Below are 26,219 nucleotides of genomic sequence, written 5' to 3' on the forward strand. Positions count from 1 at the left end.
TAAGAATGGTCAGTAAGGTATTTCTGTCATTGGTGCAACAAAGGGATATATACCTTTTAGGGTTTGGAAAACAAGGATAAGTATCAATTAGAGTAATTATTGGAATGAATAACAAGATAGCATTATAACATATACTCTGTAGTGATGGTCATAGATGCTTTAAGTAAGAGTGACATGTTTTCTTGTTGCCAAGGTGAATGACAACACAGGCATCTTTTCATTGATATGGAGAGTACATAAGACAATGGTATAGTAGTCAGTGTCATAGTGAATTGAAGGTATAAAGTCTAAGTGTAAGGAGAACTTAGAAGAATGCTCTGAGAAATGGAAACTGCATAAAAAACTGAAATATTGGTGGAAATAAAAAGTCTGATTGAGGCAATAAAATCTGAATGAGAAACAAAATATCAGACTTTAATAAAATGACATTATTTCAGACAGGTAATTCCCAATACATATGGGAAATCACTCCATTTGGAAGAATTTTTTCCACTGTTATTTTAGATTTCTTTAACATTAACATACTAGTCGAATAGTTTTTATTGATTCAACTGGCAACTCTATATAAAATAAAATAGGAGTAATGGTCATTAACGATTTTCATCAAAAATTTAAGAAAGTACTCCAGTCACTTGGGACTAAAATTCTGCAAAATTCTGTGAGTTCAAGAGCAAAGAGCTTTAAGTAACGAAAGTGTCGTGCTAGCTAATAGAGCAGATGAGGAAAGTTAGAGGGTTGCCAATCTTGATTGTTACTTGAAAGATGTGAACTAAAAAAATACCTTAATCCAATCCTTTAGAGACCCATTTTATTATATTTGATGAAAATGATAGTACCTGCTTTTTTATGATAAGGATTTCAAGTAAGTCTGTGAAGCTACTTGTAAAGATTTGAAGCATATAGAACACAGAGACACACATAATGGTTTTCTAAATTATAGAGTTGAAATTCAGAGGATTATTTAAGTGATGTGGTTTGTATTATGTATAACATTTTAATTAAAAGCATCTACTTTATTATATACATTCAATTGTAATCATATAGGACTGGGAAAAAATTTTTTCCTTATGACTTTTGAAATTGTTGTATGGCATATACCCACATTCAAGGCATCTCTTACTGAACAAAACAATAAAACAAATGAAAAACCCTTTCTATAATTTTCTGCTAATAAAAGTAATATGTACTTTCCGATTTTTTTATCACATTCTTAATAAGGTCTCTGCCACCTTATTGGCTGCTTTGCCTTGGAACTGCATCCAATAAAACTGAGGTCATAGATAGAGTTCCGTATCCTAGCAACATGTCTTTCTCTTTCAACACTTTGCAGGTATTTCTTTTCATTCAAATATTTTCTTAGGGTTTGCTGGTTTCTAGGGGAGGAGGAGGGTGGTGGGATAGAGAGATAGCTTGAGAATGAATCTAGTAATCTTAGTACTCCAGGGCATGGCAGGAGGAGACCAGAAAACTAGGTGTCTGGGCATTACAATGGACTGTTAAGTTATTAGGAGGGTCAGAAAAGTAGGTCAGTTTTAAGGTAATGAAGTCAGATCAGAAGATCAGGAAAAGGACTTCGTGAGTCCAGGTAGTTGAAATGAGATAAAAAGGATGTAATTACAGAGTCAAGAATCTAATCACAACAGCAGATTTCGTGTACAGGTAGTGACCTTAATTTTGGAACAGGCATAGGGTCAGAAATTCAAACCCCAGATTATGAAGCAAATAAGTATCAGATTGAGGTCTAGTTGGGCAGGTGACCCAAGTTCATGGCCGTGAGCCTATCTTGGAGGCGAGCTCTGGTTTGGCGAGAGCCCTCTCGGGTGAGCGGCCGGGCAGGTGCAAGCTTGTGTCTGAGGTTAAATGGGAGAGAAAGGATGAAAGGAGTTTCTGAGCTTTTTAGGTTAATAAAAAGGAAAATAATCTTATAAATCACCTAATATACTGTCAGGTGACTTTGCTTGGCACGCGGGCTGAATGCAGCAGGCAACTAGCAGGCTACCTACCGGTGGTTTAACAGGCATCGGCAGCTTGGCTAATACTAACGAGACAGAGTTGCAGGCAGGTGACGTGGACGGAGCTTTTAACCACAGAACGGTTTTAGAAGAGCTCAGCGTTAGGTTGCATAGACCATTTTTGTTAACAAAACTGTTAATCTTAAAACATATTTGATGTTTATTAGTATTTGGTGGGAAAAAATCATATCACATATTTATCAAAAGTGTTAAGCTAATTGAAACATTACAAAATTTTTTTTTCAGTTCATTTCTAAATTTACAGCATTTTCCTGTGGGTTTTGAAAAATCTGTTGGTGTCCATGATCTTGAGCTAGGTAGCATTTGTTCCTTAGTTTGTTTTATAAGTATTACGATTAGGATCAGTGTGCTTGTAGCTAAGCATTTGAATGTCTAAGGTACATAACTTAGATTTCATAGATGTCCAGTCTCACCAGGGGCAGGAATATAATGCTGAAAAGAGTTTAACATTATATTTAGTTAGTGGAATCTTTGAAATTGCTCATCTAAATCCTTCTATAAATTAATTTAAAACCTTTGTTTTATGTAATATCACTATTATAAATCATATTTCTAATATCTGCATGCTGGTTATAGAACTATTTTAGAACTTTTGAACGTGCCCTTGAAAATATTTAAGAAAAACCTTTTTTATACTCTTACAGAGTCTGAGCTAAAAATGCCCCACGAAAACAATGTAATTGAAAGTAATTTTAGAGTAAAAAGGCTAAATTATTTTAAAAATTAACAATTGTATATTTTAATTTTATAAGCGGAGGTAAATAACGTCACCGTGGATTTATTTAGTTAGTGCACTTTTCCCCAGTTATTTGCATTAGCTTTATCCACAAAATGTCTGTTATACTAGGTGAATTTATTTTAATGAATAAAGTCAACAAGTAACATCATATACAAAAATACAAATCGTTATAGTAAGTTATTGTTGCACAGTCCCGGGACGTTGCTGCTTCTGTGTCAAAACCCTCAGGATGCTTTCGCGGATGTTTTCTTTCTCTCTTCTGTCTCTTTGTCCTAGACATAATGCGAGGTACTCTGACACTGAAGATACTTTGGGGAGGCCCAACTGGACAATAAAGCCGTCCTTTAAGGACAAGTTGACTGGGGGGGTACACTGTGCTACTGTGCTGGAAATGGCCATCACCGCCAGTGCCTTGGTGGCTTTAGAATGGGTTTCCTTTAGTCTGGTTATTTGAGCTTCTTTCAAAACTCCTAGGATCTATCAAAGATTACACTACTTCATGCAATTAGTGAAAGGAATATTAAACTAGATATGCTCACATGTCATCTGGTACTTGGGGGAAAATGGCTGAAATAAAACTTTTCAGGTTTATTCCTTTACATAAGATTATTGACTCATGTTTTTATCATACACTTAAATTATAAATGAGATTCTGGGATTTACGCGATACTGACTCAAAACATATCACTTGATCCTTCCGTGTTAGTTTCAGCATATATTTAAAGAATTAGTTGCATGAAGTGCACACAGTGCACACAGAAGTTTGCACAATGGGAAGGAAACGCAGTTAGAAGTGATAACAGGGGAGGAGGCGCCATGTCCGTTCTGACGGAGGTGGTCGCAGAGTCGGAGGTGGTCGCAGAGTCAGAGGCAGTCACTGAGTCGGCTTCTGTCCACAGGGCACAGGGCTCTCCTCCCTCTCACCAGCTCATTGTTAAAGAGTCAGCTCTGTGTGCCTCAGAATGTTCTAGAATTTCTTACATTTAATTAAGCAGCCCAAACTTCTGAATACTTTGCTTTGGTGAAGTCATATGATTGTTAGCCCGGTAATTAGTGTTTTCTGAATGGCACTCATGTAGCATGTGGGCTGCTGTGACCTTGGGGTATACAGAATGTTCGGGGAGAATGGCTAATACGGAACTGGCGGAAAACATAGTCAAAACTTAGCTTTTTTGGAAAGGGGAAGCATAGTAAATGGAAAGAGTGTTGAAAATCTGCTTACCAATTACTTGCATGTCATTTTTTAAAGAAGAAGGTTTCTAGTGAAGAAGTATTCAGCCTGAATTTTATTCTTCTTCCAAGGCAAGTAGGTTACCTGTCACTCCTGGAAACACTCTGTCAAGAAAATAGCTTTAAGTGTTTCTAGATGCTGCAAATAACATCTTCCCAAAATGAAGTCCTGTTTGGTAGCCCTGATTTTGTACCACAGTGAGCTGTGGATAATACATTTGTGTTGGCTTTTTAATACTCATGTTTTGCATTCCTGAGATGAGATCATTGCAAGTGCTGTTTGAAGATATTGTCTTTTCGTGTCATTTTTCTCAAGAGGAATACGTTTACTTTTGTGATTCTCTTTGAATCTAGAAATTTTATACATATCCATGTTTTGTGCTTTTGTTAATTATTAATATAGTTTAATCTATAGAATAAATGCTCATACATAATCATTTTAAATATAGTTGATATTGATTTGCAAATTCCCAACGTAGGTCAATGTGTTATGAATCTTTATTTTCTCTTTTAATCATAACTTAATGTAAAAGCAAATTGCTGTGGGGTTTTAATCCCTTTCCTCAAGAACTATTTTCACTTAGATGATTTGGGTGGTCCTTCTAGAATAAAACTAGAAATTTCAACATCAGTTATGAATTTTTAGCAGTATTGTCACTACTCACAAAACAAATGCAGCCATAATGTTTGCCAGCTCATTATATGTACTACTCCTTCGTTTTTTTCTCCAAATAGGCATGTAAATTAATGAGTGCTTTTCTTTCATACCTTCATCCTATTTCTTTTTTCTAATTCTCTACCTAAGTTCTCTCTTCTTTTGCAAGTCAAAATATTTTTTTCATTCTTGATCTCAGTCCTTCAGTATGTTTCAAAACTGACTATTATTTGCTCTAAAGTTTTTAACCAAATTAAAAGTTTTTTTGCCTTTTCTGTATGTTAAGCTCTGTCCTCTCTATCATCATGTTCGTTTAGTAGTATCACCGTGACCAACAACATGGCCTTTTAATTTTGTGTACAGAGTTCCTTCCAGAGTAAGCCAGTCTTTTGGAATTTGGGGGAATGTAAGTCCTTTTTTTCCCCCACCTTTGTAAGTGGTGGAGGGAATATTTTCACTGAAACACAAGGTAGGCTAATTTTATTTTTAATTACGACATCTAATAACTGTTGGTCTGAAAACACAAACGTGCTTTAAATGTAGCAAACATACATGTTTGGTCTTAGAGAAGATTTTGAATTGCTGTAAGGTAAATCTGCTGGCTCTTAGTTCTGAATATCTTTCAGTCAGTTAAGGAGTTAAAAAATATATATTTTCCATTGGATAGAACACAGGCATTATGTGTCAAGAAAGTTCTACTTTCGGCTTAGGTGCATTAGGTTAAAAAAAGAAAACATGCTGCCCTAAGAATCTTAAGACCTGGTTTCTTACCCAGACTTTTATGTGGCTTTACCTTTAATGAGTCTCTTTTCCACTTTTTATCAACCACCTGTCTTTCCCATGGCATATGGGAACACACTTTAAAAGCTTTAGCCCTATAAAAATACTATATAAAAATATAATTTTTTATTCAAAAACTCCACAAAAAATTACCTCACATTTAAAACCACTCTATAACACTTAATTTGAAAACATTAATTTACAAATTATATTAAAAGGTATATGTTGTAGGATATAATTTTTCAATAACTAGGGTTTTTAACTAGATGAATTTCAGTTTTTAATTTATAGTAAACATAAGATTTTATGTAAGAGATACAGTTTTATGCATTATATAAATTTAATCTATAAATTGATATGTTAAACCTTTTCAAAATAATATTTTTTATTCAACAAAATTTCCCTATTACTGTCTACTATTGGCTTTTTAATGTATATATTGTCCTTCCTTGAAGTCTGAATATCCACTTTCACATCAATTCTATATACTTAATCAAATCTCTCATATTCACATTTCATTTAGTGTATTCCTTTCATTAAGAAATAAAATGATGTATTTTATTTCAGTGGAGTAAAAGTTCTAGAACAATAAGAGTGAAGTTTTGCTTCAAAAATAACTTTGACATAAGGCGTGATCACAACCAAATATAACAGAAAGAATACCATTTGTCTGTTTTTTTAACTTTTAGCATGGAATAGTTCATGCTAAAAATATGTAATATAAACTAATAGCAAACATATTATATACTTAGATTATATGTCATAACTAACAGAAATCTGTAACTTTAAACCTAGTCATCAGGGTTTTTCTGCCCTCAAATTATATTTAAAACCAGCGGCAGGTTAAGTCCTTTCCTTCGCCCTCGTAAGATGGCAGCTGCCAACACTGACAGTTTTCTCCCAATATTTTCCCTTTGCAAAGGTCTCTGTGAAGTTTTAGGGAATATCATTGAGGACAGATTTGTGAATATTTACATGAAACATTTAAAATAAAAAACATACAGTAATAAAACTAAGTTATTATATAATAAACTCCTACATTATTTAGGATCTAAAGTAAAAGAAAGCTGTAAGGAGAATTTAATTGTATACGCTCCATAAAAGTAGATAGCAGATAGCAAGGATTGTTTTCACCAAAATTACTTATGGGATATCCATCTGGTCACCTTAGATTAACCCCAATCCCTTAAAACTTATACATTTATATTAATTTTTAGTGCTTATAATGATAACCTTGGGTTATTTTACAGTTCTAGAATATTTTCAAAATCTTCAAAGAAAGGTTAAAGGATTATAAGTGTGTATGGGGCAACTTGCTGTTCTCAGGACAGTACGCTCATTTCTTGCTGTATGTGCTACTTCAATGAATTAATCTTACTTATATACAGACCATGCAGACCAACAGCCCTAGTCCTTCCTGCATGAGATAAAATGAAAAGACTGAGTGAATAAAAGGTGAAAAAAATACCTAGGAAGGCCCCAGCGGTGTGTATAGGAGTACTCGGACCTTTTCTAGATGATGTAACCTGTCAAGAAATGAGCTGATCATTTCTTCAAACCTTTACCCATCTATGCGATTTTCGTTCCTGTGGCATTTAAGTGTCACTTTCTTGAAATGATAAAGTTGCAGAGCTTTACTGCCCTTCCCTATGACCAACAGAGATTCGCTGTGTACATTCTTGGACGCGTCTCTGCTGCACTTGTGTAAAAGTTTTTCTACAGAATGTTGGGACGTAGCTCATGAAAATGTTCGACTTTGCTAGGTAGTATCAAATTAATGCGCACTGGAGTTTCACCATTTTGCACTCATATCAGCTCTGAGTAAGAGAGCCACCGATACGCATCATTGCCAACATTTGTTACTGTCAGACTTCTTAATTATCATAAAGATAGTGATGGTAAAATGATACTGCATTTTCTGATGAGTAGGGAGGTTGGACAGCTTTTCTTGTGACTACCATCAAAAATTTGCCTTTCGTTAGGTGCCTGGTCACGTCTTTTCCTCATTCGGAGTAGTGAGTTGTTTGTCTTTATTTACTGGTATACTTAAGAAATTCTGGAGACTATTCTTTCGTTAATTACGTGTGCTGCAAATCTTCCCTTCTGGGTTTTATTTTTTCATTACTTCTGTGGTGTCTTTTGATGAACAAAGGTTCTTAATTATATTGTAGTCTAATTTATTACTCTTTTAAAGTTAGTGCCTTTCAGGTAATATTTATGAAATGGTTTCTTACCTCAAAGTCAAAAAGTCATCCCCATATTTTAAAAAAATGTTTTCTTTCATATTTGGTCTCTAATCTCCCAAGCATTGCTTTAAAAAAATAATAATTTTTTTTAGATATAATATCTATATCATACAATTCACCAATTTAAAGTGTGCTCAGTGGGGTTTAGTATATTCATAGACTTGTGCAACCATCATTCCAATCAATTTTAGAACATTTTATCACCTTCTCTCAAAAAGCTCATGCCCATTAAAAGTTACTCCTCATTCTCCCTCCCCTCCCAATACTCCAGCCCTAGGCAGACACTGATCTAAACTCTGTATCTCTGAATTTGCCTGTTCTGGTTATTTCTTATGAATGGAATCATACAATTTATGGTCTTTTGTAAGTGGCTTCTTTCATTCATTATGTTTTCAAGGCTCATTCACATCGTAGCATGTATTAGTTCTCCATTCCTTCTTATTACCGAATAATCCATTGTTTGTATATACTGTATTTTGTTCATCAATTGATGGACATTTTGACTTTTTCCATGTTTTGGCTATTATGAATAATGCTGCTGTGAATATTCATGTACAAGTTTTTGTGTGGAGATACATTTTATTTCTCTTGGATATATACCTAGGAATGGGGAGAAAAGTGATTTTTTGTCTATTGTGTAAGGGAGGGATCGGATTTCATTTTTCCTGTATGAGTAACTTACTGTCTTAGCAGTTTTTAACTGGTTCATCATTTACCCACTAAACTGCGATGCCACCTCTGTCCAGTGTGAGCTGTTTCTGGGCTCTCCATTATGTTTTGTTAGTCAAGTTTTTCTATTCTCTATGATAATATTACGTTATGTTAGTTACAGTAACATTATTTTAGTTCCTGATCTCTGGTATGGAATGTCAGTCACATCATCTGTCTCCTCTTCTTTAGGAGAATTGTGGTACCATGTTCATCCCTGCACATTTTAGATTCAGCTTGTCAAGTTTCTGGAAAGCTTTTGTTGAAATTTTCATTCAACTTGGATTGATTGATGCTGTAGATCAATTTAGAGAGAACTAATGGAGAGACTTTCCATCATCGTGCTATATCTCTCAATTATTTAGACCTTTAATGTCTTTCAAAAAAGCCTTATAATTAGAGTTTTGCACATCTTTTGGTAGAATTTTCTGAGCATCTTATACTTGTAATGGTTGTAAATGGTGTTTTATAAATTTTTTTTGCTGGCGTATAAAAATTAGAAATTATTTTTAGCATTGATCTTTTATTCAGACCTTTCTAAACTCATTATTTTTAATAATTTATACATTCAGTTTGTATTTTCTCTATGGACAATCATACCACCCATGATTAAAGGCAGTTTTATTTTTATTTTATTTATCTTTTTGTCATACAGTTAGTTATTAATACAAGTAGTGGTAGTATATCTTAATATATCTTAAAAGGGCTATTTTAAAACATCACAATAAAAAATAAATTTGCTGAACTTTTGGTAAATACACTTTATCTGATTAAAAATGGTCTCTTCTATTTCTGTTGTGCTAGGAGTTTCTGCCGTGGAATTTTATCAAATGTTTTTCTGTGTGTGGAGATAATTGCAAGGCTTTTTTCTTTCACTGCTTTAATGAAGGAGATAGTATTGTAGATTATTTTCTAACATTGCACCAACATTATGTCCTTTCAAATTTTTTCATGATGTGTTATCACTGGATTCAGTTTGCTAATAACTATTGAGATTGACCTAAGATTTTTCTTTTTTGGAAATGTTTTTTAATTGATGTTATGCTAGTCATAAATTGAGTCGCTGTATGTTCTTTTTCTGTTCTCTGAAAGAATTAGTATCAGAGTGAGTTATTTGTTTCCTAAATATTTGGTGGAACTGGCCAGTAAAGCCATCTGGGCTTGATATTGTGTATCTGGAAAGATTTTTTATTACTAGTTAAAATTTTCTAACAGTTATGGGATGATTTCATATTTTCCATTTTTTTTTAGTCAGTTTTGGTAAATTTTTATAGCTTAGAGACTTTTCCTTTTCATTAAATGTGATCTTTATCGGCATTTATAGATTTTTGTAAATGTTAAGCTGCCATTGTATTCTTTGCAACTTAGTGATTAGATATTTTATTTTTATACTTTACTGGACTTGTTTGCTAATTAATTATTTAGGATTTTTATGTCTATGTTCATGAGTGAGTCAACCTATAACTTTTCTTTCTCTTCCTATTCCTGTAATCCTTCACTATCAATATTATAACTTCTAAAATAGTTTGAGAGTGTATTTATCGTTCTTTATTCTTTGGAGAAGTTTATAAAAGACCAGAATGACCTATCTCTTGGGAGATTATTTTAGAACTCACCTATAAAATTATCTGTGCTTAATGTTTACTTTGTGGGAATATTTTAAACTATCCAATTTCTTCAATTTCTTTAGTAATTCTAGTTCTTTTGGCATTTTATATTTTCCTAGAAATCTGTTTTACCTATGTTCTTTAATTATTGGCATAATGTTCTTCTGGTATTATCTTATCTTTTTAATCTGTGACGGGACTGTAGTGTATCCTTTTAAAATTTTAATCTTATTAAAACTTTACATTAATTTATTTATTTAGCTGTTACCCATTTTTCTAGATAAGATTGTTAATTTATGCTTTTAAAAAAATTTTCCTTTATCACTCTTACCAGAAATTATTCTATATTACCAATTCCTTAAATTGGTTGCCTACTTCATTAATAATTACTCTTTTAAAAATATGTAAGTAGCATGTTAAGACTACATGTCTCCTATGGTTTGATTTCATCATTCAGGATTTGATTATATTTTCATTATCAGTCATTTCAAAGAATTTTTATTTAAATGTTATGAATTTATTTTTGAATAGAAAATATGTTAACATCAATCAGAATTTAAAAGTCGCACAAGTAGATACACTAAAATATCTCCCACTGTGATGAGAAAAACAACTTGCTGTCTACACATTTTATAGTGTGATAACTCTGTTCACACCCAGAGTCTGGACATTTAGATAAGGACTTGAGCTTAGGATTCCTGCCATAAGTACCTGCTTTGCTTTTCCTGGGGCTCCTTTTAAAATAACCACTTAGAGTTAAGCCTGTGAAAAGTTATTGAACTTAGTTTTTACCTAATGTCTTTTTTCTGTCCCAAGATCCCATCTGGAATAACATCTCCATTTAGTTATCATATATACTTAGCGTCTGTCCCCTTTGCTGCAATAGTTCGTCAGATTATTCTTATGTTTAATGACCTCGACAGTTTTAAGCAGTATCCTTTAGGAATTTGTAAAACGCCCTACCATTGTAATTTGGAATTCTTATGCAAGGAAGATTTGTCTCTTCTCCCTCACTTATTAATTGATTAAACAATTTATATCAGCATGTACTCATGAATATTTATTTTATCCTTTGGAATATAGCCCAATACTTGTTTCTAAAATCGTTGCAGCTTTGGCCGTTGGGAACTCCTTCATTTGGCCCCTTGTCCCTTTGATATACCTTCTTCAATGAACACTTCCTTATTCCTAGCACTGCAAGATGCCCCGGGCTGTTGTAGGGATTCCCCGCCCATTCCTAGAATCAGTTGTCCAAGGACCACCCGTCCCTTTAGTGGAGAATGGTTCTAGAAACCACAGTCTGGGCACCTGGTGTGCTCGTTGCTACTGGGATGTCATTTACTGAAGGTATCTCTTTCTTCCCCCACTTTGTCTGCTTTTAATTTTTTCTTCGTCTTTTGTGTCCTGCCATTTAATTACCTAGCATATAGATGCGAATTTCTTTCCTTTCTCTCATTTTTCTTTCTTTACTTTTTTTTTTTTTTTCATCCTGCTTGATCACTGTTCTCACTATTTCTATAGATTCTTGCTTTTCCTCAGTTCTGGAAAATTCTTAGTCATGATCTTTTCATATCTTTCCTATCTTCCCTTCTCTCTGTTTTCCTTCTAGAACTCTAGACATGCATTAAATCATCTTATTTATCTTCTATAGTTTTAAATATCTCACTTATAGTTTTTATCTCTGATGTTACTGTGCTGCATTATGGGTAATTCATTAATATCTCCTATTTCACCACATTTCGCTTCTGCTATGTTTAAATTGCCTTGACCCATTTTTTCCTATTTTTTATAGAAAAGTTTTATTGTTGGAAATTATGTTGGGTTCTTTCTCAAATGTGGTAATTTTTGCTTAATCTCTTCTAGTTTATTCATTTTATAATTTCATCCTTTGTTTCTTTAAATATTTAATACATGTTTCTCTTATTCCCCTTTAATGCTATTTTTCTCCTTCCATGTGGCTCATTGTTTCTGCCAGAAATGTCCTGTGTATCCTTCCCTGTTCCCAAATGGTACCAATTTATCTCTTAAGGCCTATCCTCAGATACATTGTTATATTTAGCTTTCTGGAATTCCTCCTAGCTCAAAGTAACTGTTCCCTCTTCTGAACTCTTAAGGCCCTTTGTCTTCTTTTATGGCTCGTGTGTGCGCGCGCGCACATGCGCGCATTCATGCATATGCATGCATGCACATGTACATGTAGCTCATGTTTTATGGTCTAAACTCTCGTAGGGAAAATGTTTTTCTGGAAGTCACTCATCATGGTGGCTTCCACATCATAGATCCTAATAAATAGTAAGTTATACATAGTTATAAATTAAATTGTCAAGAGTCTGGAAGAGTGAGCGCTGAAGTTCTGAGAAATCCGCGCCTGTTTTTTCCAACCCCTCACCCCAGCAAGGCGTTTGTGTGCCTTGGCATGACTCAGTTGATAGCAACACGATGTCGGGGTCTTGCTTCTAACATGGCGATGGGACACAGAAGACTGTCCCCTGGCCATGAAAGAGGGAGGCGAGGGCAGGAAGTAGACCGTTCTTTCCCCGCCACCCCCTGCGTGTGGCTGCACCTCCTGCCCCTCAGCACGTGGAGGTCGGGCCAGCCGTGGTTCTTTCTCCCCAGCAGCTCCTCTGAGGGTTTTTGCTTTTTCATGTTTGTATTTATTGTTGTCATTATTAATATCTCAGATTCATGCTCCTATGGTTTCTTATGGTTTATTTTGAGAGACCAAGTCAACAGCCCATCCTAGTCTGTCTGCCACCTTGATATCACTGAGCATTGATCCCTAGAAACATAACTGTTGTCACTGCCTACATCTTTCTACTCTTAGAAGATTTATCACCTATGTCATATTGTGATGAAACTGACAATGTCTTCTCTTATTAGGCCCAAGTATTGAATTCAAAGGCATAAAACAGGGAGTAGAAGGCGAGAGACTGCTTTCAGAATAATAGGTCTACAGCTGTGTATCTGTATACAGACATCAATACATCTGTTAATCTTTTTCACTGCAGGTGTACTGCACATTCCTTTGGGACTGTCCTAAATCAGGTTTTATAGAGAGGCAGGATGAAAATGGAGCGCTGTGTAACCTCCAGTCCCCAGGGCTCATATTTGTTATTATCGAGCCTTTTCTCCTCCTCCAACATAAATGTACTTGGCCTGTCATCCGTAACTCATGTCTCTTCCAATCTAGTGTAGAGAGGGAGTAGGGTCAATAGTTGAACTAATGGGTACTGACCACAATCCACAGTAAGGAAAAGCTTTGTGTATTAATAATACCTATCATATTAAGTCGTTGCAAAGATTATATAAAGTAATCTACATAAGATGCCTGTGTGAAGTAAATACTCAAAATTCTAGCAATTGTCATGTAAAAATTGTTAATGTTTAAAATAGAATGAATGCAGGATTTTTACTGAAAATGAAGTAGTCACTTACTGTAGGTATTTTGATTATTAAAGCAACTTCTCATCATAAGTTTTGTATTCCTATTATAACTTTGCCATTACTGTCACCTTTGGGTTTTCTGGTTTCCAGCCAGGGAAATACTGGCTTATGCAGCACTCATTGAAAGTATGTCATACATGAAATAGTTATCAAGTTTCAGAAAATGTTGTATTTATAGCTAATGTGTTGAAAATAATCATAATCATAATCATAAGTTCCTTTAGCTCGACCTAACTATTCATCTGGTAGCACGGAAGACTAGGTTCCTGATCAGCTGTCCCTCAGAAAATAACTAAAAAGGCTAGATAAAAATAATTTTTGAAGAATACTGTTAGTACTAGAAGAAAATATAGTGTATCACTTCTAAACCAGAAAGGAGAAGGGAGTTGAAGAAGTGAAAAAAAAAATTATTCATTTTGAATTTTTTTAAAAGGCAAAAAAAAGGGGGGGGGAAACAAAATATGCAAAAGACAGGGCAAATAGCACAGAAAAAGAGAAAAGTAAAGTTAAATATGTTCGCATATACAAAGTAATTAACTAAATTGGACTAAATGCACTATTTAAAAGAAAAAAGTTGATGAGATTTTAAAAAGAATTCAAAATATATATGCTATTTATAAGACAGGTATATAAAACTTGAGGACGCATGAGGATCGAAGTCCTAAATTGATTGATGTCTCCCCAGAATTCCATATCCACTCAGAACTTATAAACGTGACCTATTTGGAAGGGTCTTTGCAGAGGCAATCAGGGTAAAATAAGGTCACACCGGATCAGGGCGGGCCCTGAATCCAGGGCGACCAGTGTCCTTATTTGAAGAGGGAAATTTGGACACAGACGCACACAGAAAGTGACGTGATGATGGACGCAGAGGTTGGAGTGACGCATCTGCAAGCCAAGAAGCGCCAGGGGCTGGCAGCAAACGCCAGAGGCTGAGGGAGAGGCGTGGCACGGATTCTTCCTCGGAGCCTGCAGAGGAGCCAGCCTCGCCAGCACTTTGATTTTAGACTCGAATTCTGGAACTGCGAGAGAGTGAATGTCTGTTGTCTTAAGTCACTCTGTTCGTGGTCCTTTGTGGTGATAGTCCTGGGAAACTAGGATACCCCGTATGTTTAGAAATTAAAAAGCATACTTCTAAATGACTCATAAGTGAAAGAGAAATTGTAATGGAAGTTTTTAAAGGTTTTGAATTAAAAGAATTAAAAAGTTTTAAATGTTTTGAATTACAAGAAAATACCATATATCTAAACCTAAGAGATTAAACTTAAGTAGTAGTTGCCAGGGTATTTATAGTCTTAAGTTTACAAATCAGAGAAGAAGAAAGGATAAAAATAAATGAGTTCAATATCCAAAATAAGAAGTTAGAAGGAGGAATATGAAATAAACCCAAGAAGGTAGAACGAAGGACATGAAAATAAAAGCAGAAATCAATGAAACAAGAACAAAAATACAATAGCCAGTATTAGATGACTCTCAGGAGCATAATGTTGACTATCTGAAAAAACAAGTTGCAGAATAATATATGTGATCTTCCATTTACATAGATAATTTAAAAGAAATAAAACTGAATATGTCGTCTATGGGCGAAATGTTCTAGGCAGTGTTTCTGTCTGAGCGCGGATGGAATGGCATAGGTTTGGAGGATGAAGGAAGGAAGAAGGAAAAGAGGGAGGGAGGAAGGGGCATTTTCGCATGTTCGTTAGTCTTTTGCAATTCTTCCATAGCTTTCCTAGTCACAGCTTTTGCCTGCTTTTCCATTTTTGAAAACAAGGTTATGGCTGACATGGAGGCCCAAGTTCACAAGCTGAGAGAGGAGCTGATTAACGTGAACTCACAGAGGAAACAGCAGCTGGTGGAGCTCGGTCTTCTTCGGGAAGAAGAGAAGCAAAGGGCCGCGAGGGACCACGAGACGGCCGTCAACAAGCTGAAGGCTGAGTCAGAAAAGATGAAAATAGAGCTGAAGAAGACTCATGCTGCCGAGACGGAGATGACGCTGGAAAAGGTAAGACACGCAGCTCGATTTTTTGTAGACAGTCGAAACCCATACTTGAAACCCAGCTTTGCCACCCCTGTTTAATCTCCAGGTGGTGGACACAGAATTACTCTTCAGTGTATAAACTATTTAAATGGGTGACTTAAGTATCTTGCAGTATGTGTAAGTACCACTAAAATAATGCAGGGCGTTTCCTAACTCTTCTTGACTTTTCACTGAAGGGATTCTATAGAATATCCCATTTTCTAGTAATTAAGTACACATTGTGATAAAACAGTATCATGATGATGTCAGATATTATACTGGTTAGGAAAACGTGGGCTGTAGCCCTCAATTTTCTTAGGTTAAAACTAGGTTTCAGGTTATTACTAGCTTATTTAATGATCATTTCTAGATTTTACAGTTTTTTTTACAACAGTGTAAAATAATGACATATTTTCCCAGGTGGATATTTCAGATTTAGAAGTTTCTTTAGAATTATATATTTTTGAAATAAATGTCAATGTAGTGTTTACACATCTTGGGTTGACTGTTCTTCCCAGGAACAATCTCAAATATTCCTTCTTTCGATGTTCTGGAAAAGTGTAAATGGGTAGAAAATGCGAATGACTGTTAATCATAACAAATGTAAATTGTCCCTTGAGTTTCCAAGGACCATTCTATATTTGGGGATCAAAAAACCTCAAAAGCATAATTTAAGAATTTTCTGATTCCATTTAATTTTTCCCTTCTTCATTTTTAAATGATGTTCAGCCCTCATGGAGCAGGCATACCACACCAGCTAGGCACTACTCCACCGATTTCCACGGGTCGGGGTCCTAAGGTGCTTGCTTTACATGACCTAAATTGATCTGAGAGTCAGATTTCAGCCAACTTTGCCCTTGGCAGCATAACTCTGAACCCAGAAATCAATAGGACAAGGACTCTAAAGAGGCGGCAGGCAGCCTGGGTTTTTGGAGGAACAGCAAGGGGACCACTGTGCCTGGAAATGATAATGGGGGGGGGGGGAGAAGAAGAGGTGGTGAGGTCAGGGAAGACACCCCAGAGGTGGGCCAGGTCCCACAGGTGTGTCTAGGCCTTTGAAAGAGCTTCGTTTTGACTCTCTGTGATCTGATTCACATTTGAAGAGGACCTCTAGGCCTGCCAGTGCTGAGCACAGACAATCGAGGGCAGGGAGGCAGTAGGGAGGCCGGTTTAAAGGGCATCGCAAGACAGACGCTGGAGGCGCGGGCCCTGGGCAGTCGTAGTGATGAGGATAAGTGCTGATCAGATTCGGGTCATGTTCTGAAGGGACAGCTGACAGGACCCGCTGTTGGTTCAGATGCGGGGAGATGGAGAGAGGGACGGAGGAAGGGGGGCAGGCAGGGGAGAGAGAAAGGGCGGAGGAGAGGGATCGAGCAGTCAGGGGTGATCGCACAGTGCCTTGCTGGAGCCAGTGGACAAAGGAGTCGCCCTTACCAAAGGGAAGAAGGTGACAAAGGCAACAGGTTGGCCACCGGGACACGTTCCAGGTAGATGCCTTTTCTACAGCAAAGTGAAGGCAATAGAGACAATGCACTAAGCAGTACAAAATGATGTTTTGATGTTAAAATATGCAGAGTTTCAGGAATTAAGGAAATTTCTCTATATGGAATAGTTTTAGCCCTCTGACAATAACAAGTAAAAGACTGATGGAGAATGAAGATGGTGTTGCATTTATCTTTTCTGGTAACCCTTCCACGCACCTCACCTCAGCTCCAACGACCTCTGCCACCAGGTCACGGTATTTCTAAGTGACGTTCTTCAGTGACACAGATACCGGTGTAGCTCAATTTAAGAAAATTGGACACACTAAAGCTAGACTTAGAAGTCATACAATTTCAATCTTGATTTTCTTGCATTCTATATTCACATTTTAAATGTTTTCAAATATAGGGGTCTATGTTTTACTAGTTGACAGTTTACAGATAGTAAAAAAAAAAAAAAATCATATTAGAAACCATGGGTAATTCATTTGGCAAATATTTTGGAAGATTTTGTATAATCCAGGAAGGCATCGTCCCAGGCACTATGGAGATACACAGAAAAAAGTGGGGGAAAAGGTATTGGCCTCAAGGAAATTCTGAAGTGTAGTGACTGCAAGACATACACGTAATTGTATTGAAGGGTAGAGTGTGAATTGGGGAGAATTATTTTCTGTTAAGGCAATCAGGGAAGATAACTAGAGAGATGTCACTTAAAGTAGATATCAACTAGTGGATGTGCAAGATGGCATTCTAAGCCAAAGGGCCAGCAAGGGCAACCAGAACCCTATGCACAGCATAGAGGTGAATCAAGGAGAGAGGTGAGCGATCGGGCTAAAAGGCAGGTAGGGATCATTGCTAGTCTCCGCAGCTGTATTAAGTATTTTAACTTCGTTGGGTAAACAGAAGCTACTGAAGATTTTTACGCAACGGAGCGTCAAGAGTCAAATGATTATTAGGAAAATCTTCGTCAGTATGGGAAAGATGCCATGGTGGCAGAAGTAGTTGGTGGGGATTAATCCTCAGGTCCCCGAGAACAGTGACGATGGGCCGGAGCAGACATGCTGCAGAATCATTTCGGAGATGGCATCGATTAGACCTGTTAAGGGGTCTTCAACTCTTAATAAATTGGGAAGGAAGGGGAAGTTTCCGGTATGGGGAGGAAAAAGAATTCCGTTATGAACATGTTGAGTTTGAAGAGTAGTCGCTCAGAGTGGGGAGTGTCAGGAAACAGCCAGGCTTCAGGCCGAGCAGATGGCCGGGGCGCAGCCGAAGGGAAGCGGGGTAAAGGAATGTTTGCTCAGGTAGAAGTGGTGCTCCCAGGAGAGGGGGAGCACAGCGCTGTGAGCCTGGAAGAACGGAATGCTCCTGGGTTCACAAGGAATACAAGAAGAGAGAAGGGGGTTTTAGCGCAGTCATTCTAACCTATGCGGGCGAAGGCGCCGAGGCGGTCGGTCGGTCAGGGTGCGGGAGTCGCCGGCAGAGGCAGAGTCTGGGGATCAGGGCAAGGACGCCACGTGGCTGGTGTTACTGTCTTGAGTTTGGTTTTTGTTGAGTCGGTGGAATGAACCAACCCCGAAGTCCATACGGCAAAATTGCAAGTGCCAGGCTCTCCATATGAAGAGGAATTTGTATTTTCGATTGCTAAGTGTTTTTCCTCCACTAGTAAAAGGGATTTAGTAGTTTCCAGATGCAGTGGACACCTGGACTGTGGGTTCCCTGAACGCAGTCCTTGTGAAACATTCGTTTCAAACACTCAGGGTCACATGTGGTGCCTGGGACACAGGAGGCGTTCAGGAATGTTGAGCGAGTGAATAAAAGAGTGGTGATGAACTGAGAAACCCGGTACAGCCGCTGAGAATGGTAATAGGATTAAATACAAAAATCGTTATCGATTTTTCCAAATTTGATTTCAACCCCTCATAAATACTTTACATAGGATAAGATATATTTTATATTCAAATAGTCACTTGATTTTTTTTTTTTTGGTGTTGTAATTTCCTTCATTTTACTTACTAAGTTAAATACACAATTTTTTTTTCAGATATGGTTTTATCTTTAGTAGATATTTGAGTTCTTACTATAAAAGTTTGAATTAATACTAACAGGCCGGTAGGTAATCCTGTTGCTAAACTGTTTTGTCACTGTGCATGTTACTTGAATTCTTCATGTTGCAACTTATAGAAGGATTTTTCCATGTTTAAATAAATCTGAAAGTTAAAATATCTAGTCAGAATCGAGGGATTTAGAAATTTTCTATTACTAAGTATAAAATTGATGTTCGAAGAAAAGAGGAAATAACACCAGAATAATAAGTAATTTCAATGTGACATTCACTGTGGTGTGGGCTGTTCCTGTAGCCCGTTCAACATTAAGGTGATAGGAATTACTAACTCTAGATCCTGCCTTGCTCCTGTCAGCGGTGAGTCACACCTAGATGATGTCTTCAATGGCTTTGAGTTAAGAGATATGTGAAATACCTCCCAAGGTCAAAATTCTTGTAATAGAGAATCCAAAAGAATAAATGATTAACATTTGCAAAGTGAAAGCTGCCTTTTTAGTCTTTTAAAATCTTTTCAAACCAATTTGAAAGTCCATAAAATATGAACCTTTGAAACACTGCAGAACATTACTATTTAAATTTTGTTATGTTTAAGAAATCTATTCAGCTATTTTAAAAAATCACCTTTCTTGAAATAAAAGATATTTTAGAAAATATGGAAAATAGAGAAGTGTAAAATTTCCTGTTACTACCACCTCCCAGAGATAATCAATAATAATAATTTAACATGTATGTACAATAGCCACGTAAGCTGACTGAGATCATACTAAAAAAACAGTGTCTTTTGCTTTTTTAAAAGCTATGCTAAGAATATTCCAATATCATTTGACATTCTTGGAAAATACAGTTTTCATTGATTCATTGTATTCTATTTTATGGATATAGCATAATTTATTGTATTTTTTTATTTTTCAGCATTTTTAAGACCAAGGTCAAACGCTTATGATAGATTTGTTATTCACAGTTCATTTTCTGACAGGCGCCAGTTCATATTCATTGTCAATTTCTCTTACTATCCTAATGTTTTTCTCATCACCTGATATAACTCATTTTATATTTAGAATAATAATAAAACTCTTGGTGGCAAATATTTTCAGTATTTGCCTTCTAATTTTATCATTTGATTTTATGATACACAAAAAGTTTTGTTTGTATTTAGTGTAATCTGTTCATTGTTTCCTTTGAAAGTTCTTTATTATAAGTAGTAGTTTTAAGCTTCACGAATTGATATTTAAAAACATATGATCACATCAAACATTTTCCACACTGTAGTAAGTAAAAAGCTCTTATGAAATTGACATAGCATTTACCAGCTCGGGTTCCTGGGCTATAATTTTAATGGTATCTGAAGGATTATACTGGAATTCTGCCAGCCTGGAGTCATTAAAAGGCTTTGAGCAACAATTCAGCATCTTTTTTAAATTTAAGAAAAGCCCCATATGGTATAATTATTCAAAGCTAAGGTCATAGAAACTACTTAAACCTTTGAAATTTATAATTAAAGGATTAATATTAACTTATGAAGACATTGTCATTTTGGCTTAAAATGGATTTTTTAATCTCAATTCTGTGCTTTTTACTTTGATCTTTTCCCTGTCTTTTTTCTTGCTAAAAATATGAAATTTTGTATTCTTAAAATTTTAAATTAAATGTTATCCTCAGACAGTTTAGATGTATAAAAATTGCTTGACAAATAACATCCAGTATGGTTTTACAATATTCCACAAATGTGGATGACCTTTCTTCATCTGGGTGTATAAATACGCTACAGCTTAGTAAAATGGACTATAATGATGTCTCTAAATATAATAATAAATTAATGTACGATAGGAAAAACCCGCACAGATGACAACTTGGGAAACTTTGGGTGTGCGCATAATTTGAATGGGATAAATTGGTGTTCATTTTATTCAGGTTTAGAATTTTAAAGTATCTCCGAATGACTTTCATATTGTAAACCTTCGATGAATGGTGAACGGGGCTATGTCTTGTCTTATACGAAAGCTAAGACTTTTTTGGTCATTTTTGACAATATGTACTAATCAAATCAAATATTTTAGTTAAATCAGTTTGTGTATCTTCTTATGTAACAAGAGGAATCGGGTGCTCCTTAGAGACTCGGCTTTATGTCAGTCCCCAGCTCTCTCCTTTTTCTGATTCTGACGTGAGGCACCTGTTTCACAGTGATTTTGTTAAATAAATACTGGAATGATGTCTGGGGTGCTTGTTGATTAAGCAGAAGAGCAGAGTATCTGTCATCATTCATGCTTGAATATTTGCATTGTTGAGGTCTTACCGCCTCTACCTGAGCGGGCCTGCAAAGCTCAGTGCCAGGGTGGAGCCTCAGACACAGTAGATGGAAAAGCTCTGCGCCCTGCCCTGCCGAGTGGCGTCCGCTGGTTCCCAGAGACCCCTTTGCCATTTCTCCCTCCGCCTCTGCTGCATATTAAAGAGCACTCCTGTTTTCTGACAGTCTGGGAGGGCGAATCAATAGCTTCACTTCCAAGTCTGGTTTTCCTAGGCTGGAGAACTGTTTTACTTGGAGAAAATTAAAAGGCAGTCTATTTTATGTTAAGATTCTTTCAGAATAAAATTTAGAATTATAAATGAATCATTGCCTATTTTTAAAGTAAACATTTAAAGTTTGCGAGATTAATCCTACCCGTCGTTCTGTGGCCCGACTTTCTAATATTCTAACCATTATATGCAGAAGTGCTGCCATTCACCAGAAGTTGTTGGTTTTATCCTTTTGGACTTTGTTAAGTGAAAACATTTCTCCCTAGAATAAAGGAAAAATTTCTTAGGTCAGTGCAACAAAATGTAGTCATTTGACTTGAGAAGTTATTGAAAAGAAAAGTTTTATTCGCCATCTTAAGAGATTGATATCCAAACAGAATTGGGAACAAGTAAAATATGCAGGTGTTTGTCCTCAAATGCATTTGTGTGTGAGTTCATCCTTGTTTTTCGTGGGGTTTTGGGATGTGTGTGTGTTTAAGATGAGTACTAATAATTGTATGACCTTGTTGATACTTTTTAGCTTCATGGCCATATTTATAGGAATATTATTGGACAGTGCATCTTTTTTCCATAACACTGAAGAAAATAAAATAAATATGTATTTCAGTATTATCTTCATCCATATGAAACGATTACAAGTAAGAACAGAAATAATAATTCACAGCACTCTCCTCATAGATTACCATAAATAGGGTACTTGTACATCCTAATTTGCCTGGGAAAGGCCCAGTTTGCTCCTATCGTCTAGGTAGCCCATATGATTTAGCATTTTCCCCAATTTCTTTCACTCTTAAGCATGTGCCGGTTTGCACACTAAGTTATATGATTATCCTAACTATGAAGTACTTTCTGTGTAGAGGAGACACCTTTCCCTCTTATATCTCTTATGACTAAATTATTGGACACGATAATGCTGACTGCATGTTTTAAATGAGTGCCTTTTTAACAGTAATTCTGAACTAAGGTTATAGAGAACTAGACTCTAGTAATTTACTATTCTTACTAGCCTTTACTGATTTTTTTTTTCACATGAAGCAAACATTCCAGTAGTGTTTACGCCCTTGAAACAAAAGTATTTTCCATTTGTTAGAAGGCTCGAGGAAGCTGGTGCCTAGGGACAGACCCTCCCTATCTATACTCCTGCCTCCTTCAGAGCGTTTCTGTGAGGGGAGAGCAGAGGGCAAGCTGGCGCCCTAGGTGCTGGGTGTCGAGGGCCTCAGTTGCAGAGGGGTCAGAGGCAGGGGAAGAGCCCTGGGCTGAGAGTCAGGTCTCGTTTCAACCATTGTTCATAATGAAAGAGAAGCAATTATTCCATGTGGAATACATTTTCTTGACTCAATATGATAAGAATCAACTAAATTTAACTAGATTAAATATATTATGGGATACAGTGAAAAACAAAGTAAGTGACCAGAAAAAGTGCCATTGGCTTAAATAAAGCTCTTCATTCTCACAAGCAATCAAGGAAATACTAATTAAGACACTATTTTTCACATATTAAATAAGCAAATTATTTTAAATAATAGCAAGTATATTTTTAATTAACAATACCAAATACTAAGGGTGGAGTGAGTAAGTGCCCTAAAATACTGTTGATGGCAATGTCAATTGGTCCAACTTTCCTGAAAGCCTTTGGTACTCTATATTATGGACTTTTAAAACACTTATCTCTTTTGACTTAGTAATGTATTCCTTGATTAGCAGAACATTGATATAATTAGGGAAAACTCTGGGGTACCAGGATCTGGTTGCAGCAGGGACCATTTAAATAGTGTGGTCAGGGATGGCCTCGGAGAAGGCCGACGGAGGAGTTGGGTTAGCCAGGTAGTGCAAAGACCCCACGGCAGGAGCATGGCTGGCATGGTTAAGGAGCAGCCGAGAGGCCAAAGTGGAGTGGACAAGGGGGAGAGTGGGTCGGAGACAAAGTCCGAGGGATCCCAAGGGTCCTGACCGTGTAGGGCCTCGGAGGCTGGTGCACGGACTTGGACTTCAGCTCTGAGTGATGGGAAGGCATTAGGATATTGTGCCAAGGAGTGGTGTGATCTGACTCAGGCTTGAAGAGATCATTCTGGTTGTGTGAGAACCAAGGTGGGAAACCCCAGAAGGGCATGAAGTAATCGTGTGAGCTCAGAGAGATGCTGCTGGCTTAGGCCAGAATGGCACTGGTAGAGGTAGTCAGATTCTGCACGGATTTTAAAGTTGGAGCCAACCAGCTTTCTGGTGGATTTGATAAGGGGTGGAAGACCACAAAAAAGTAAGCCGCAGACAAGCTTACACAGTGGGGGAAAATGAAGATACTCTAGTTCATTTATTCGTGGGATAGGATTATACGTGGTTTTTAAGTTGTATCATTCAGTCTTGTCTAAACGTTTTTTATACTTTAACCACTTTGTGAGCTGAACAGTGATGTATAAAAGTCACCGCCTAGTTGCATCGCTGTCCTGCCCTACGTCCGAGGAGGGCATCTGCACCCTGCTGTCCCCTTTGTCACCACAATAAAAAAGGCTGTGCTGGCCCTCCCAGTGTGATTGTGATGTCACCGGCCCCTGCTCACCCTCGCCTGAGAGGTTGGAGGTTTCTCTCATACCCCGTCCCCTGGCCCAAGTCATCCTTCTGTCAGGGTGGGGAAGCTGGGCCCTCATTAGCATCAAAGAGAAGCTTCGCCTGGCTGCAGTCTGCTCTCATCTTTGCTTCTGCGACCTTTATGGGGGCCAAAGGAAATGTGGAACACTCTCACTGTAGACTGCTTGTCTCCCACGGAGAGCCAAGTCCCAGGTCTGATCAGAATAAAAGGAGGAAATGGTAATGACCCCAAGACAGAGCAGGCGGGTGCTCTGAGGCCCCTGAGGGACACAGGACCATCTGGCCTCAAAGAGAAGAAGGTAAGACTGAGACACCTTCCGTGTCCTTGAGACAGGGCCGTGTCTGAAAATCTGATCTCATCGTCGGGCTGGATTAGGCCTTCGCAAAGTAGAAAGAGATTTCTTTTCGTGGGTCAGGGATCATGGAACGAATGAAACTGTAATTACATCAAACTGAAATTAGAGTCATGCCCTGGGAAACACCCAGGAAGGTGTCTGGAAGTCAGTCTGTGAGGGAGGGGTAGAATCGGGTAGAACCTTCTGGACAAGATAGATTGTAAACTAATGGCATTTCCCTCCCTTGCTTAAAATCATCCAGAGAATCTTTGCCCACAACGAAGTGAAGCTGCCGTAGCTCCTGAGCTTTCTAGCTAAGGACTTGCATGATCTATTTTTTCTCTTCTACTTGCCTTGTTTTCCTCGTTTAATTTTTTAGCGCACAGTTCAGTGGCCTTGAGTACGTTGTCGTGCAGCCATCACAGCGTCCGTCTCCACAACTTCTTTCATCTTGCACAACCTAAATGGCCCCCATTCCACGCCAGCTCCCTCTTCCCTCCTCCTCCCCGCCCTTGGCCCCACCATCCTCCTCTCTACTCTGTGTGTGTGCGACCACTCTAGGGACCTCATTTGAGTGGAATCAAACGATATTTGTCTTTCCGTGGCTGGTTTATTTCGCTCAGTAGAATGTCTGCAGGGTTTACCTGTGCTGTAGCGTGTGTCAGAATTTGCATCTTTTAAAGGCTGAGTAATATTCCCCCGTGTGTGTATCAGACACTTTGTTTATCCTTGGGTCGCTTCTGCGTTCTGGCCGTCGTAAGTAGCGCTGCGGCGACTGTGAGCGTACGCTACCTGTTTGCGTTTCTGCTTTCAGTCCTTTCGGGGATGTGCCCAGCAGTGGAACCGCGGGACCACACGGGAATTCTGATTTTGCTTTTTCGAGGAGCGGGTCCTCCTGTTTTCCGCGCGCTGTACCATTTACGTTCCCCTCGGCAGCGCACAGGGCTTCCGATGCTTCCACATCATCGCCAACGCTGTTTTCGGTTTTTTCGTTGTCATAGTAGCCATCACAATGGCTGTGAGGTGGCACCTTCTACCTTTCCGAACCACGTCCCCCCCCCCCGCCGCCCCACAGATGCTGCGCTCACTCCGGCGACCCCCTTTTCCATGTCTAGGCTGCAGACAGCCCCCCCCCTCGGGTTTCACACGTGCTTCTCTCTCCACCTGGAAGACCTGACGAACTCCTCATCATCCTCTCAAATCTGGTATCTGTCTCTGTCTTTCACCTTCTACGCCGACTCAGAAGAAACCGTGCTCTTTCCTGTGCCCCTGGCACTCACGCCTCTCTTTTTAAAACATTTTTACCCAGATGTAATTTACTTGCAGATCATGTATAATTCTATAAATGTGACAGACTGTCGCCGCAATCGAGGAAGTATCCCGTCACCTCAGGTACTCCTCCTCACCCTTCGTTGTCACCTCCGTTTTTTCCCCTTTGCCGCAAGTCCTGGTAGCCACTCGTCTGTTTTCCGTGACTGCAGATTTGCCTGTTTGGGAACATAGACTAAACGAGTCGTTCAGTATGCTGCCTTTCGAGCCTGGTCTCTTTCCCTGGGCATCATGCATCCGAGTCACCCGCGTCATGTGTATCCGCCATCCATTCTGTTTTATTTCTAATAATACTTCGTCGCACTGATGTGCTAAAGTTTATCCATCCTCTAGTTGGAAATGTTTAGGTCGTTAAACATTTATCTAAAGGTTTTATGTGAACATACAGTTTTCATTTCACTTGGGTGAATAGCAAGGAGCAAGATTGCTGAGTTGTATGTTAAATATATTTTTTAA

General features: G+C 37.7%; 1 protein-coding gene across 1 annotated transcript in view; it reads left to right on the forward strand.

The window, feature by feature from the left end:
- The first annotated feature begins 20,645 nt into the window (after window positions 1–20,645).
- LOC118603773 (centrosomal protein of 112 kDa-like) overlaps window positions 20,646–26,219 on the forward strand; it is a 124,511-nt gene continuing 118,937 nt past the window's right edge. Inside the window, exon 1 of the mRNA XM_036221980.1 lies at window positions 20,646–24,398. Within this exon, the coding sequence (XP_036077873.1) occupies window positions 24,237–24,398 (162 nt within the window). The 5' untranslated portion in view covers window positions 20,646–24,236. The remainder of the gene's footprint in view (window positions 24,399–26,219) is intronic.

This window comes from Rousettus aegyptiacus, unplaced genomic scaffold, assembly GCF_014176215.1.
Source record: "Rousettus aegyptiacus isolate mRouAeg1 unplaced genomic scaffold, mRouAeg1.p scaffold_m13_p_6, whole genome shotgun sequence".
In the NCBI taxonomy this organism is placed as follows: domain Eukaryota; kingdom Metazoa; phylum Chordata; class Mammalia; order Chiroptera; family Pteropodidae; genus Rousettus; species Rousettus aegyptiacus.